This window comes from Hyperolius riggenbachi, chromosome 1, assembly GCF_040937935.1.
Source record: "Hyperolius riggenbachi isolate aHypRig1 chromosome 1, aHypRig1.pri, whole genome shotgun sequence".
Lineage (NCBI taxonomy): Eukaryota > Metazoa > Chordata > Amphibia > Anura > Hyperoliidae > Hyperolius > Hyperolius riggenbachi.
The window spans coordinates 217,387,562-217,404,349 of NC_090646.1; the positions used below are offsets into that span (position 1 = coordinate 217,387,562).

At 41.4% G+C, this 16,788-nt stretch overlaps 1 protein-coding gene across 10 annotated transcripts in view; it reads left to right on the forward strand.

Annotated features, from left to right (window-relative positions):
- Window positions 1-16,788, forward strand: part of PDE5A (phosphodiesterase 5A) — a 236,196-nt gene that overhangs the window by 133,880 nt on the left and 85,528 nt on the right. For all 10 annotated transcript variants that reach the window (XM_068280494.1, XM_068280429.1, XM_068280420.1 and 7 more), the window contains 3 exons: window positions 5,270-5,359; window positions 7,986-8,123; window positions 15,172-15,239. In XM_068280494.1, coding sequence (XP_068136595.1) covers window positions 5,270-5,359; window positions 7,986-8,123; window positions 15,172-15,239 — 296 coding nt within the window. The remainder of the gene's footprint in view (window positions 1-5,269; window positions 5,360-7,985; window positions 8,124-15,171; window positions 15,240-16,788) is intronic.

Below are 16,788 nucleotides of genomic sequence, written 5' to 3' on the forward strand. Positions count from 1 at the left end.
AAAACTGTTCCCCAGAATTCAGTGTACTGTAAGGAATGAGGTGATGTTGCCTGAAGTCTCCCATCCTCTATTGTGGCTAGGCGCCGCCATCTTGGCTACAAAAAAACAGGGCTCCGGGTGCTTCCTCCCATACAGCACCCACCCGAATTCTCCATCTACTTCCTCCTGTAAGCAGCACACAGACAGCTGCGCTGTATTTCTCCTCCGATGCCCTCCAATGTCCGGTTCGTTTTTTCTCCTTTCCTGATATCGACAGTGCATGCGCGGGCTCTTTAGGCGAGACTACGCTGTTCTGTTCTCTACAAACACCACGGAAACAGAACACTGATTCAGTATCCTGGAAGCTTTGTGTGGTATCAGCGCTCAATACCATGGCTCATGCGTCCGGCCATAATGCAGTGCATAGCTGAAGATTTCCATTCAAAACTTCTATAAAATATACACAACGACAACAATAAAAAAGATGTCAAAATTCTCAAAATTCGCCATGAGAAATTTTTGGATCAGTTACTTTTAGTGTACTCCATGAAGTTTCATGAAATGAGCACTGAATAAGAATAAGTGGGGTTTTTTGTTTTGTTTTGTTAACTTAGTCTTTCAGAAATTATAAACGTTTTAATATTCTCAAAGATGTTTGATTAGTCAGCTGATATTAGAGTAATGAATTCAAATAGTTGTTCAGCTGTTGCAGCTCTACAAACGATTAATTAGGCAGAGACAAGGATTGGTTGTAATTGCTGACACAGCTGTGGAGGATACAGCAAGATAAGCCTGTTCTGAGCTTCGTAAAGCGGATCCAAGATGAAAAACTAACTATAACAAGTAACTTGTCTATATATCTTATCTAAAGTTTAGATAGTTTACACAGCATATCCAGCTGCAAACAGCTTCAACAGTTTATGATTATTTATTCCTGTGATACAATGAGGGCAGCCATGTTCTGTTTGTCACATTGTCACAGGCTGATGGCTGGAGATGCTATCAGCTTGCCTGTGTGTAAATTCAGTCCCCTCTCCTCCTCCCCCCTGCCTCTGAAATCACTGGCTCGTAACCTCCTCCTGCCCAGACTGAACTCCCATAAGCCCTTGCTACAGTGCCAAGGCACTGGGAAAAAATTGTGGGTGAGGCTTGTTTAGTTTATAGGGAATTGGAGTATTAAAACAAAACATAAAAAGTATTTGGCTTGAGGAACGCCCTATAAACTATATGAAAGGAACACAATTATGCAATGAGTAAAAGTTTATCTTGGATCCACTTTAACTTCCATGGCGGTATGTTTCTTTCCTGATTTTAGGGTCTAAAAAGCGGTATCATTTTTTCATGTGCTTTTAGACCCCAAAAGCAGGAAGACATACCGCAGAGAGATCTGCAGCAGCCCCTGCACTTACTCACCTCCCCTGTATTACCATTCCCAGCAACTTCTTTCTTTTACTCCGAGCCTATTTTAGGTTAACGCACATAAAACAATACATTGCCACTTCAGAACATAAAGCATTTGTGAAAATTCAAAAGGAGGGGATAATCAATGTATAAGTCAGGGCTGGTGCACACCGAGCGGCTTTTTCAGCGTTTCTGCAGCCGCTTGGTCAATGTATCTCAATGGGGTGGTTCACACCAGAGCGGGAGGCGTTTTGCAGAAATGCATACTCCCGGGGTGAGGCATTTTTTGGATTGCGGATGCGTTTCTGCCTCAATGTTAAGTATAGGAAAAACGCAAACCGCTCTGAAAAACGCCTGTTCAGAGCGGTTTTGCTGGCGTTTTTGTTACAGAAGCTGTTCAGTAACAGCTTTACTGTAACAATATATGAAATCTACTACACCAAAACCACTACACAAAACCGCAAAACGCTAGCTGAAATGCTACAGAAAAATAAGAAAAAGCGTTTCAAAATCTGCTAGCATTTTGCGGATCTGCTAGCGGGTTTTGGTGTGCACCAGGCCTCAATGCAGGGGTCAGATAAAGACCGGGCCACAGATCTGTGCTCTCAGGGATTCAAAGTAGATACTACCAAATGAGATCAAAGGCCGGCACTGGATCCAAATCCTAATGCTACAAAATCAGTGTGCAAAATAGCCTAACAACTGTATTGTGGGACTTCCCGATTTGTCAGAAGTCACAAAGTGTTAGAACAAAGAAATCTTCATTGGCAGATTTTCTGTTCAAGCACTTTGTGGCCTCTGATGAAGTGTTGAGACCCACGAAACAGCTTTTAGGCGGTTTTACACGGTACCCCCATCACCTGTCTGTCTTTGAACGCTGACTTTGTAGCTTTAAAGTGGATCTGAACTCATGCATGGGACTAAAGAAAAACAGAGAAAGGCACCTTGTATATATTTAGAGAGTTTAGCCTGCCTATTTCCACCTAATCTGGGACTAATCACAATTTGTAATTTGATCTCTCAGCTGTGTCAGCTTGCTGCTTCGGCAAGAGCAGCTAATTTGTAAACACAGGATGTTAACTCTGTCTGCTGCCATGAAAGCAGGAAGTAGACACAATGCAGATTTATTGCAGGATTTGTATCAGCTGTAACAGACATGTTTTTCTTTAAAGGTTATTATGCTTTTGCTTATCCTTTAGAGCTGAGAGGTAAGGGAAGTTCTGAGTTCAGGTTAGCTTTAATTGAATAGACCTTTGCATCCATTGCCCTGCTTATTTTGCATTATAGTAACATTTATTGAACTTCTTTCGTTCCACATTTGAATGGCATATGAAACTGTTACCTTTGATATTTGTCTATTTAACAGTCTTCCAAATTGTACCTTGCATAATTAGAAACAGAAAATGCTGATCTTCCTAATAGCATTGCAAATTGAACACCTGTACTCATCAAATGCAATGCATATCTGACTAGAAAGTATTTCTGTGATGAGTTGCTTAGAAATCAATGTTAGACATCCAAAACTGAAGTATGAAGATCAACAACCTTCTTCTGGACGTGCTACATGACTAAGAAATACCACATGCACTTGTGTCTTACTCCAGCATTAACCTGCAGTATGTGGCAGTTATTTGTGAGCTAATCATGCCTCATTAAGTGGTTTTTCCTATGTCATTTTTCCCTGACAGGTTGTGTAATGTTGGAAGATATAGAATGAATGTTGATTTACCTCTGAATGCAATGCATATGATGGTAAATTTCAAAATAAAATGTACCCTTCAAATCTGATGTGACCTCTGATTTACTGTGTGATCTTCCATTCATCTACTCTCTCTAAGTATGTAGCATTTTGCCATTAGACAAATCCAGATGTTTATATCTGGGACCTCCAGCCGTGCACTCATCTCCTGAATGTAAGCAGAGGCTGCTGAACTAGACTGATGGGTGAAGACCTATTTCCTCCATGCCTGAGTCTGTGTTATAACTAGCAAGAGTTAATATTTCCTTGTAGTATGTTTGAGAAATGCTTCGGGGCTTGTTCACACTACAAGAGCTTTTCTAAGCGCTTTGTGATTTAAAAAGCCCTTGCTAGGGTTATCCTATGTGTGTGTTCTCACTGGAGCGATGTGATTTTGTAAAAATCCCCCAAAGCATTACGTTAGCAAGAGCTTTTCAAAATCACTAGCATGTAAAAAGCTCTTGTAGTGTGAACAAGCCCTTCACTGTTGCTTGCACAATCTAGTCTACTAGTTACTAAAAAGCAGAGTGGTCACATACTTCCACCTTTAACATGGCTGCTGCACAGGAAAGCACAGGTGATGTCATCAGTGTTCGAGAAGTGTTGTAGTGTTTCCTGCCAGAGAGTTAGGCCCTGAGGCTATGAAATTATTAGAAAAGATACTTAGGGGTGTATGTAGTAAACTGCACCAAGTCAGTATTTTGTACCAATTATGTATTTTATATATTGGTGTATACTATTGTCTGCATCATTACCATATGTACCCCATGTTTGTTTCTTTGTACAGTGCCACGGAACATGTTGGCTCTTTATAATAACTTTGATAAGCAGAATTTCATGTGCAGAGTCTTTCCACACGATGAGTATTGCCGAATGCAATACATTCCATGCAGTGCATTACACTCTACTCACCGTGCGTAAGACTTTATGGACTTTTTACTGCTTAGCGCAGTGTAGTGCTTACACCCCTATAAGATCTCAATCACACAAGATGAAATAAGGTGGCCATGCATTGTATAGCAACACCTAAACTGTAATGCTATCTGTTGTCATGCTGACATCATTTATCATACTAAATAGGCTCTTGTAATGCATTAGTAGGAATATCAGACATGCTTTTGATGCAATGTATGGTATTTGTATATATCAGACACTATGGAGAAAATTCACTAAAAAAAGAGAGAGCGGGAGAGAGAGTAAACACTTACATTGCTTGAGTAACTGTTGTATGTTTAATCTGAGTTTAGCAATTTACCTAATTCACTAAATAAATTGGAGATATGTTTATAGCAAGTTATGCAATTTGTGTAATGCTCCACGTAAATTGCTTAAACCAACAATAATCTTTTAGCAATCGTCATTGCGGCGCTGTAACCACCTGCTGAAATCGGAACAATCCATTGTTTGCCACTCATTAATGCTGATGCTGTTCCATGGGCCTTTAGCACAAGGTAAAAGTCTTCGGCCTCCCATGTCCAAGAGGGTCTCCCCTACCTTTCGTACCAAGACAGAGGTAGTAGTAGGCACGTTTTTAATACTTATATATGCCTGGACACAGTGCGTGCGGGAGCGTTAGGTGGAAACTGCACAATCACTTTCAGAAAAATTCCATACATGGTGCGGTGCAATGGTTCTGCGCACCGCAGGACAGTCGTACCACACCATTTTGTCTTTTTATTACCCTGTGGCAAAATACGCCACAGGGCAAATTGGTTAGCTCTGCCCCCCACGGAGTGACATGCTCCGGGCTGGACAGGAAGTATGATGGACAGGAACTCGATGGACGTATGTCTTTTTTCAACCAAAATAACTATGTAACTATGTCACTGGATTTCAAGCAATCTGCGCATGTTGCGGTGCCACTGACGTTGCCAGCACAGCTTGTCAACACTGCAGAATCTGCATGGATCCAAGCACTTCTGTCACACCCTCAGTACTGTGGCTAGCCTTATAGAGTCTAATGGCCCTTGTGACGTGGAAGTGGCAGGGGAGAGTACGACAGTGTGAAATGGGCCAAAATGTAGTAGTTAAAAGATGTTTGATTGTATTTTTTAAGCTGCACTAAAAAAAATCTTGATTGCTCCGTGACTTATGATTCAATTGTGTTTCTTTTGCATTAATTCATTTCTGTGCTTCATTGAATGTTTTCAGGACTTTGCTGCATACCTGGCATTCTGTGGTATTGTACTGCACAACGCACAGCTCTATGAGACCTCCCTACTAGAGAACAGGCGGAACCAGGTATTGTTTGTTGCTTTTTTCTTTAGTATAGTTTCAGCTTCTTTATCATATCATAAAATATACACAGGGTTGTCTGGCTCTAGTCTTCAAGGGCTGTATCCATGCCTGTATTTTAGCATGGACAAAGTCTTCTTTGTTTGTAAACAACATCTTACCTCATTCACTGTGTTAATTAGAACTATACTAAAACTGTGTGAGGATTTAGGCCCTGGAGGTCTGGAGTTACACAACCCAACCTTTCTGTAGACAGAATAGACAATTGTCCAGTTGCCAAGTTTTATTGAAGTTCAGAGAGTACAAAATAAGGCTTGAGTGAGCCATACATGCTTTAATTTTCCCATTTGATTTACAGCAGATGTGATCATTCTAACCATTGGTCAATCAATGGGCCTGTTCAGTGCAACACTGCAGTTTGATCAATTTTCAATAGATTTCCTGCTGAGGTTTATGGACAATTAATGTGCTGTATGTGGTAGGAATCGATCACTAGCCAATCACATCTTGATCAGAGAGTGCTCAATCGGTTTTGCAAAATGGGGGTGGGGACACACATATTTGCATGGCATCAAATAGGCAAATATTGAGAATGTGAATAGACAGGAATATACTCCAACCCACACACAGGTTTTCTTGCTTGGAGGGACAAGAACACCAGAAATGTCACTGCTTAGAAGTGCTAGAAGGTCTGACTCCTGCTATTCTCCATTTGGCCCTGCTGTCTGAGAGCTTCCCTCCTGTAAGTACCCAAAGAGAGCTACAGGAGGACAAAAGATTTAACACCATAGTCAATGTACAGTACAGTCAGGGCCTTATTTACCATAAGGCACTGTAGGCGCAAGCCTACAGGCACCTGATGATAGAAAGGCAGCTCACTTCCCTCCCTGATGGTCTCCCTCTCTCCTTCCCTATGCAGAGTCTCGAGCAGAGTGTAATTGAGAGGTTACTCACCTGACTTTCACCGATCCACTGACGAGATCTACATTCAACTGGGGGCATCTCTAGCTACCTAATACGTTGGGTCACCACTAGCTACTTAATACTGAGGGTACCTTTGGCAACCTAATACTAAATGGCACCTATATACCTACACCAAGGAAGGGAGGAGTGACAGCTAGGCCAGCCAGCACACTTGTGATGCAGCTTGGCATCGGTTTGTTGATTCATGGAGGGCAAAGTGAGTTGCCAGGACATCTGTGCCTATAGGCTCATATGAAGTAAATTCGGGCCTGGGTATGGTGGTCTGGATCTTCCATCCTATCAGGTTCCTTTTGGGAAATTGTTTGGAACAATCAAAAAGCAAAATTATCCAAAAATGGACAGCTTCTTTTTAACCCAGAAAGCCCAAGCAAGCATCTGGACTAACTGGTACTCAGTAGAGCCTTTTGAGTTATAGCAGCCATTGTTGCAACATATTCAGTGGCCTAACTAAAATTCATGGGGCCCCCCAGCAAAACGATATGGTCAGCCCAATATTCACATCCCTTCGCTTTCCTCCCCTTGATGCCCTTCATAGCCTTGGGACCCATCTCACTAAGGTCATTAAACAACTGTGGCCACCATGGTCTTCAATCCCATAACAAGTGCAGCCACAAAAACACCCCCCCCCCCCCCCGAGATCGATCGCAGGGGTTGTTCCCCTCTAGTCACGCCAATAAATATAGTATACAGCGTTGTCTCGACTGTCATGCAAGGTTAGTACTTGTCCATCTTATACAGGACTAATCTCCTCTTGTATTCTGCTTTTCAAGCTTATTCTGCTTTTCCAGCTGTCTGAAGTTGTACAGCACAGAAAATATATTATTCAGGCAGCACAAGTAATTGCTTATGCTTATGAACTGGAATAGATAGCGTGATTGTAGAAAAATCAATGCAAAGAGAAATGGATCTGTTCGGTAATAACTGTGTAGAACAAGGGCACGGATCTCCAGGATTATTACCTGTGCACACATTTCACTTGTAAATTTACATTTCAGAGCTTTTGTTCTTCATGATGAAAACGTTTGTCCATATGTGCCTGGCATATGGTAATTTGCATATATTTTAATACAGCTGATTAGCCTGATCATCACATAGCTTGTCTACTAACATGAAATTGAAGTTGGCTATTGTTTCCTTGAGGCTGTGAAAGAAACAATACATTTCCAAGACTCGCATGACTTCATAGAGGTAGCTTCAGAAATACAGTATGGGTGGGTGAAGTGAAAGGAATTGCTGACATGGGAATTTGATGTAAGACATTCTAACTGTAAAGCAATACTGAAGTGCAAAGGTCAGATACTGACCTCATTAGTGGGAAGCCTCTGGATAGTCCGGAGGCTTCTTGAAACACTCTCCAGACCACCGATCCAGCACCGGGTCCCTCTCTATCTTTAGGACTGGGAGTGCGACTGTGAGTGAGAGCATCCACATTAGGCAAGCACTTGTGCACAGTTCTTTTTCCTCCGCGTATGAGCACTTCCCTCTACTGGGCATGTGCGGGCCTTACTTGCACATGCCCAGTGCAGATATGCTTGTTCACACACATACACCTGCTGGGCCTTGAAAATAATAAGCATATTGGTCTCAGGATAAAGCTGAACTTGGTGCCTGGAGATAATTGTGTTCTTAACATTGCACTTCATTTCAGGTACTCCTTGATCTTGCTACTTTGATCTTCGAGGAACAGCAGTCATTAGAGGTTATTTTGAAGAAGATTGCAGCCACAATTCTGTCCTTTATGCAAGCTCAGAGGTGTACAATCTTCATTGTGGATGAAGACTGCCCCGTAAGTAGACCATATAAATTCACTAAATATATTGTAAATGACTAAACTAGAATAGTTGGGCTAAGAGGCCTATGTTTTTTTTTGCTAATTCTTGGTGGAGTCCTTGACAGGTATGTGTGCCACAGAAAAAACAAGAGATGGGCAATCTTGCGCTGCACGATCCGCCAGGCGAACCACGGATAGTACACTCTAGCGACTCCTCCAGGCTGGGTTGCTCAGCTGGACTTGGTAGACAGTGAAAAAAAGAAGAAGAGACGGAGGAGCGCTCCGTAGTGTATTACCCAAAAAAAAATAGTTTCCCGCATTTGGGGAAATCGCAGGGGTCAACCTGCCCGGAGTGCAATGGACGTGCCTCACCCTGGGAGAACCACCTTCGTGATAAGGTGGTTCTCCCAGGGTGAGGCCCGTCCATTGCACTCCGGGCAGGTTGACCCCTGCGATTTCCCCAAATGCGGGAAACTATTTGTTTTTGGGTAATACACTACGGAGCGCTCCTCCGTCTCTTCTTCTTTTTTATGTGTGCCACAGAGCTCACATGGTCCCAGATTATAGTTTGACTGGGCATTTATTTGAGATCTGTATACCGATCCCTTAATAAAGTGATTTTCAGCCTCATCTTTTTGTTAGAAGCGCTGCAGATGGGAGGATGAATTGCCATTCAAGCTGTTCCCTCTCACCTTGAGCATAGCAGGAGGGTGGGTGAGATGGGCTACCCCATCCCAGAAGGCACTGTGAGAGGCATCAGGATGCCGTGATGGTGCAGCAATTAGCATCCAGGAGATAAAAGAGCCTAGGAATTGGTCACTTGACTTTGGCTACAAAGAGGTGTGGGTAATTTCTCAACATATTCTAAATTCTGTTTATTTTCCTTTTTTATATTGAGAAATAAACTTGGTTTTTAATATCCTGGCTTTAACAAACCCCTCTTTAAATTAATTACTTTAAAGACAATCTGTATTGTTAAAATCACGCAAAAGTAAACATACCAGTGTGTTAGGGGACATCTCCTATTACCCTCTGTCACAATTTCGCCGCTCCTCGCCGCATTAAAAGTAGTCAAAAACAGTTTTAAAAAGTTTGTTTGTAAACAAACAAAATGGCCACCAAAACAGGAAGTAGGTTGATGTACAGTATGTCCACACATAGAAAATATATCCATACACAATCAGGCTGTATACAGCCTTCCTTTTGAATCTCAAGAGATAATTTGTGTGTTTCTTTCCCCCTGCAGCTCACTGAAGAGTTACAAGCTGATTGTTTGTTTACTCTTGCAGACAGCTCTGCCCGGTTGTCTGTAATTCTGCAGTATGTGACTCATCAGTATGTGAACAGAGGATTTATCCAGCTTGTAAAAGATAAGAGAGCAGAGAAAAGCTGGCTAATGTAAATAACACACACAGGGGAGTGTGCATAGAGGGGGCATGCATAGCAGATCACACTGAGTTGGCAGCCTTCCAGACACAGCACGACAAGTCCGACAGGGGAAAGATAAGCTGATTTATTACAGAGATGGTGATAGTATAAAGTGCTGCAGTAAGCCAGAGCACATTATAATAGGTTTAGGAACCTGTAGGATGGTAGAAAACACAATGACATTTTTGTTACAGAGTCCCTTTAAACCAGGAAAGTAAATACAGGTACCAGGCACTGTAATTAATCCTTCTGAATTAACAACATGCACTCCGCTGGATAAAATGCATTTTAAATAGAAATTGCATTCATTTCTTTGTAATCAGGTCCTGAATATGTACAGTAAAGAACACAGTTAGCCCCATTCAAGTGCATAATAAATTGAACACATGCTGATATCCTTCAGGTAGCATAACTCAAAAGTGTGAAAGGGCCATGATGTGTTAGAGTACTTAGGGTGTTTAAACATTTTCTAACATGAGAAGGGTTGTAATCAACCAGCAGACGTTAAGTTTACCGGGACTTACACAATTTAATTTTTGTACAGACACACTTATGTTGAGTTTACTGTTATGTTGTGACTTTGGCCCAATGTGTGCTGATCTCTATTCAACATTGTTCTCTCTTAAAGTGCTCCTTTGATTCTCTCTTGTCAATTGTCTTTCTGCCTTCGTTATCATACCTGTGCAAATTGTTATTAGCACTTCAACACACAATGAGAAAAAGCTAATCAGGAACCGTTTTATTATTAAACAAAAATGAGTTGCAGCTTTGTATCTTAAAGCAGAGTTTAAAATACAACTTACCTTAGAGGGATATGGAGGCTGACATATTTGTTTTCTTTTAAACAATACTACTTACCTGGCATCCTGCTAATCTTTCATTCTGCAGTAGGGTCTGAATCACCCACATGAAACAAGCATGCAGCAAATGCAGTCAAAAGTAAGTCAAGCATCCGATATGCATGCTTGTTCAGGGTTTTTGACTAAAGTATTAAAGGCAGAGGGTCAGCAGGATAGCCAGGCAATGTTCATTGTTTAAAAGGAAACAAATAGGACAGCCCCCACATCCTTCCAGGTCAATGTACTTGAGACCAGGGGAAATAAAAGTTTTATACATACCTGGGGCTTCCAGCCCCCTCCGCCTAAATCGCTCCCATCCCACGCCGCCGTCCAAAGCCTCCTAGATCCTCCGGTAGCAGCCTCGTTCTCTGCACATAGTTGGGGCCAGTCGGCACAGGCACAGTGTGGCCAAACGCGCTCCCCTGTCTCGCTCCCAGCAAAAGTATAGTGGCACAGTGGGCGCACGCATGCTCAGTACGCCCGACTGGCCGCGGGACTGGTACCGGAAGATCTAGGAGGTTTCAGACCGTGGCGAGGAAGCGATATGCGCAGAGGGGGCTGGAGGAAGCCTCAGGTATGTATAAAACTTTTATTTCCTCTCGTCTCAGGTCCACTTCAAGCATACATATTTCAACAGGTTAAAGGTTTCTTAAAAAGGCATGATCTTCATCACTGGTTTGCTTCATTACTGATATTGTGTAGAGTTCTGTTCCAGGATTGTTCTTTTTGATTCACGTTATTTATCTGACACTATAAAGTGTGGTCAGCTGTAATAATGAATTGACAGAGATGCTTAAAAGCAAAAGCCATTTAATTACAAATAGCCAAAAGTTAAATATCTAGGAGTCACAGTAGGTGTAAAAAATGAAAATGCTCTAATCTTTCCTACCTTTAATTTATTAGGAAAAATTAATCTAATAAAAATGAAGATCCCACCCGAGGACATATTAGTTGTACAGAATTTGCCCATTGACCTTCCTAGAACTTAGTTTACATCATGGAACTATTTATTCCAAGAATTTATTTGGCAGGAAAGCGTTCCTAGAATCTTTTATGTCGCAATCACATTTGATAAAAATTTTGGAGGACAAAATTACAGGAGGATGAAACTAAGCGGGATTTTGGAAAGGAGGATTGGCAACCCTAGAAAGATCTTAATAAAAATCGAAATCAGATTGAGTATCTTTTGTAAGACTTGGTATCTGAAAATAATCGACCAATTGGCTGCTTCCTCTTCAAATCCACTGCTAACACCCTCCTTATTTGTAGAATTAAGACCTGGACTGAAGTTGGCCATACACATAAAGATTTCCAGCCAATGTTCCAAAATGATCAATTATGATTCCTACCACACTCAACACATACATTTTAATAGATTCCAGCATGGAATCTATTAAAAATTGTTTTAACCACCTCATTCGATGCAGTGCAAAAATATGGGCCATCAATCTACTGCTGCTCCTGCCCCAGATCAGCCTAGATTTTTTTTTAGGACAAAATCAATCGAAAATGAATCAATCAGATATTTAATAGAATTCCCATCTGACCTGATCTCAATGACCAAACTCTGCAGGAGACAGAATGGGAAAATCGGTGTGTATGGGCACTTTAAGAAAATCAATACAGACTTTATACCAGCATCACCAAAGGCTCGGTCTCAAGGTAGTGACCTGGATCCAAATATGAGGACTCTACATATCTGAGCTGTGGTGAGCTGGGATTCCCTATCAGACAAGATAAAATTAAATCTGGGAATGCCTTTTGGAAATTAATATTTATTTAATAAAGTTACAAAAGAAAATGGACTGCATTAGCTTTTCTGTAAACTGCTATTAGATGCTGTTTCTAAAGTCAAATAACCACTGAAATTAAAGCGGACCTGAACTCAGAACTTAATCTCTGCCCTACAAGATACACAACTAAGATAAGCATAATAACCTTTAGATAAAAAAAAGTTTTTTTTGTTAAAGCTATTACATATCCAGCAATAAAACTGCAGTTTGTCTACTTCCTGCTTTCATGGAAGCAGACATATTGTTACCATCCTGTGTGTACAAATTAGCTGCTCTGCCGTGGCACAGATGGAGATTAAATTACAGATTGTGATTAGTCACAGCTGAGGGGAATTAGACAGGCTAAACTCTCTAAATACATAGAGGGTGCATTTGTATTTTTTCCTTCTGTCCTGTGCAAGAGTTCAGGTCCACTTTAACATAAAAATGTATGAGTTTGTAGGTAAGTTTTGCAGATCAATTCTGCCACATTTTTGCAAAAAAAAGAAAAGTAAAACCAAATCTAAATAGAAACACAAAAACAAAAGTTTGCTTTCTTAAAACTTGCTTAAGAAAGCAAACTTTTGTTTTTCTTAACATCTTAGTAAGGGGGCTTTTAGGACCATTATAGTCCCTTACACACTCCAATGAGTTCTTGGTCACCATGAGCTTGCTGTACAAATCTAAATAGTTATCAATTCTTTTGGTCATCAGCCTGCAGGAGTGTATGGTGTCCAATTAATACCTGCCATCAAATAATACATTATAAAGTTAGGACCAGATGGTACCTTCCCCAGGCTAGTTTGGGATCATAAAGCAGAAACCATCTGATCTCTCCTGGCGGTCTAACTGGGGCCCATACGCCAGTGGTCATGTGTATCAATAAATCCTGTTTGGAATGTGATAAAGCTCCTTTGCAAAAACATTTTAACAACCCTGGCGGTTTATTCTTTTGCGGCACTCGGCCGCGGGTGGTTTTTTTACCTGTGTTTTTTTTTTCATCATGTAGCTAGCCTAGCGCTAGCTACATGATTCCCCCCCTCCCTGCGGCATCCCTCCCACCCCTCCGATCGACGGCGGCGATCATACCCAACAGGAAATCCCGCTCTGAAGGGGATTTCTTGTTAGGGCTTCCCTCGTCACCATGGATCGGAATCGGATGATCGGAATTACGTCATCAATGTCATCGACGTCATGACATCAGGGGGAGTCCCGATCCACCCCATAGCGCAGCCTGATGGTAATTGGCCAGGCTGCGCTGGGGGGGGGGGGCTTTTTTGCGGAGCTCGTCCATACTGCTAAGGTGGTTAATAAAGAATGTGATTTTAATGAACTGAGTGCATTTTTTTAATTTGACAGGGAAAGATGGTGGAGATGCAGCCTCCATCCTAGCAAAGATTGACTGTATTGCAGTTGGGAGTCTAATAAATAAAAACTGGAAAAATGAATAACCCCAGCATTAAAACAATGGATTACCCATGTATTTAATGTTTTCAAACTAGAGGAATGAAGAAAATACAAATCCAGTTATACCTCTACAAATTTTGAGATCCAAATGGATCAGTCTGTTTGAGGGGCGAGATAGAGAAGAGGTTTGAAGTATGCAGTGGCGTAATTAGAGAGCTTGGGGCCCCAGTGCGAGTTTTACATGGAGCCCCAAGCACTCTTTTGATATGGAGTCCCTAAACCCATCAAGGACAGCTGCAGTGTCAGAGAGATGTATTTAGAGTAAGTAAATCGTTTGTTAAGGATTACCACTATGCAATGCGCATACTGTATAGAGGTATTCATTATTAGCATAGTGTCAATGAAAAGCTAATAGTATATATGGAGGAGGGCTCCTTGTGGGCCCCTTTGGTCCAGGGGTCCTGGTGCGGTCGCAGCCCCTGCATCCACTATTGCTACGCCACTGGGAGTATGTTACTATGACTGAGGATTTCTCACTTTTTCTCTGTTTTGCAACTATCGATCGCCATTTTTTTCCTAACTTTTTAAAATATGATTACCAGATTTGTAATACCAGATTTATAAAAGAACAATTACATTGTTTTCCCTGGAAAACAGTACTTTTATCCCTGAGTACAGTACAGGGACGTAACTAGACTTACAGGGCCCCCCTGCAAAAATGATAGCACGGGTCCCCCTTTGTCCCGAACCCCATTCGATTGGGAGCCAGTGAATGGCAGCAGAGATTGTTCTGCTGTGAAGCAGCCTCTGGAAGCAGGAAATAATTAGACCTGCTCCTGCACAGGGTTTTCATGAGTGAGGTTTATTTGCTAATTGGCTGCACTTGCTGTTGGGTAGAGGGAGGTGGAGGGGCCCACAAAGGCTCTAGGTGCTCCTGCGATGGCAGGGGTGATTGCTACGCCCATGGTAAGGTGATGATTCTAAAGTGACAGTTTTTGTGAATGATAGATCGTCAGCCGCTACCACTGCTTCTTGCCACAGATAGCAGCAGAACAAGGCCCACTAACTAGATTTGCGGCTACATATCTCTACCTCTGCAACAAACTTTACATTATAGCCTATGGTGCTCTCCATGTTGAATAGGGGTGAACACAATTTGCTGATTTATATACAGTATTAGTGATCAGTAGAGGTGAATGAGATGCTAATGTTTGCAAGCATGTGTAATGCTGGGTACACACTATGAGATTTTCTGGTCGATTTACTGTCAGATCGATTATTTCCAACATGTTCGATTTGCTTTCCGGTCGTTTTCTGAGCATTTTCCGAGGGAGTTCCTATTAAAGTGCACGGAAATCGATCGGAAAATGCTCGGAAATCGATCGAAAAGCAAATCGGACATGTTGGAAATAATCGATCTGACAGTAAATCGACCAGAAAATCTCATAGTGTGTACCCAGCATAAAACAGCACACCTTCTGTTCCAATACTACAGATAAGCAAGGGGCAAAAAAAAACCTGTCATTGCCTTGGCCACCTGTTTGTTTGTTTGTTTGTTTTGTTTTTTTGCTATAAGAACACACATGCTGCAATAATTCACAATATCTTTGTTTGCAGGATACTTTTTCCAGTGTGTTTCATATGGAGTCTGATGAACTACAAGAATCAAGAGATAGCAGTAAAAGGTAAATTTGAAATAAAGCTAACTTTTAGTTAAATGAGGTCTAAAGTGGACCAGATATAGAAGTTTCCATTGCTGACTTTCTTTAAAAAAAACAAAAACAAAACTTTATGCAGACTTTGTCCAGATTCTCTGCCATACTTTGTGAATCACTGAGTACGTAGATTAGAACAACAGATCAGCATGACAGCCATGGGATAGTAATTGTTTTTTTTATTGATGGCATTGTCCATATCCCTCTCACTTCAGGTTCCCTTTAAAAAGTGATCCAAAGTTTAACTCCTGACAAACTATTTAATTTTATTCTAAATGTAGTTGGAAGAACTTAAGAACCTTTGTTACGATTTCAGTGCAGGTTTTTCTGATTACAGAAGACAAACCTCCTCACCCCTAGGGAAAGATTAATAAAACAGAGCTTGTGCCATTGCAGTGAGATAGACGCATACAATGTAAGAATGGCATGAGAGATAATTACAATGTAATACTGCATGTTGCTAGTGTATGGTATGCTAGCAATGTGTGCTTTACCTAGGTAGCAGAGCACAGATAGCAGACAGCAATTTTACTGGTAACAGTAACATAATGCACATTGTGCAAATAGCACTACTCGATTTATCTGCACAACACACAATATGCAAATAGTGTAAGAGAAGTAATTCATGAGACTAGTTTTGTGACTCAACTTCCTGGTTTGCTATGCTTACTGTGAGATAAGAGGCTCAGTATCAAATAACTATGAAACCTATATATAAAAACAATACCTGCGCCAAAAAACAGTAAAATACCGTAATTCTTTATTTAAGAACCAATCTGAATAAATTGAATTAAAATTCACCTAATAGATGCTACTAAAGGAAGAATGACACCTTAATGTTGGATAAAATCATATCAATACTCCCACCAGTACACTCCTGTATGATTCCACACTCTGGCGTTTTCTATCTACCTATATTGCTCTATCAGGGTGTCCACTTGAAAAGTTCTCATTAATAGATCACAATCCTCTTGTCAATATATCCTGTTTCTTCAGCTGTATGCTCTGCAGAATGTGTCACTTTTCACAGTCACTATTATCCACTGTATTCAGTAAAACTTGCAATAGTAAATAAAATATTTTTGATACTTGCGGAGGTGTATTTCACCGAAGTTCACTTATACGTAATGGTCCAGGAGAGGGGAGAGAATATCAGAGTTTCCGTAGCTTACGGACATCGGGATTCCTCTAATCCTCCAACGGTAATGAGTCTCGGCCGAAGACTCACCCGGGTGTTCTTACGGCTTAAGCTTCCACCGTTTTCCACAGTCCGGACCCAAACAGATTGACAAACTTCCGGCGTACTCTACCGGACGTTTCAGGTGACGTCACCACTCACAAAAGCCAATCAGCCGACATGTTTCGGTAGGCACGCCCTGAGGTGTGCCTACCGAAACATGTCGGCTGATTGGCTTTTGTGAGTGGTGACGTCACCTGAAACGTCCGGTAGAGTACGCCGGAAGTTTGTCAATCTGTTTGGGTCCGGACTGTGGAAAACGGTGGAAGCTTAAGCCGTAAG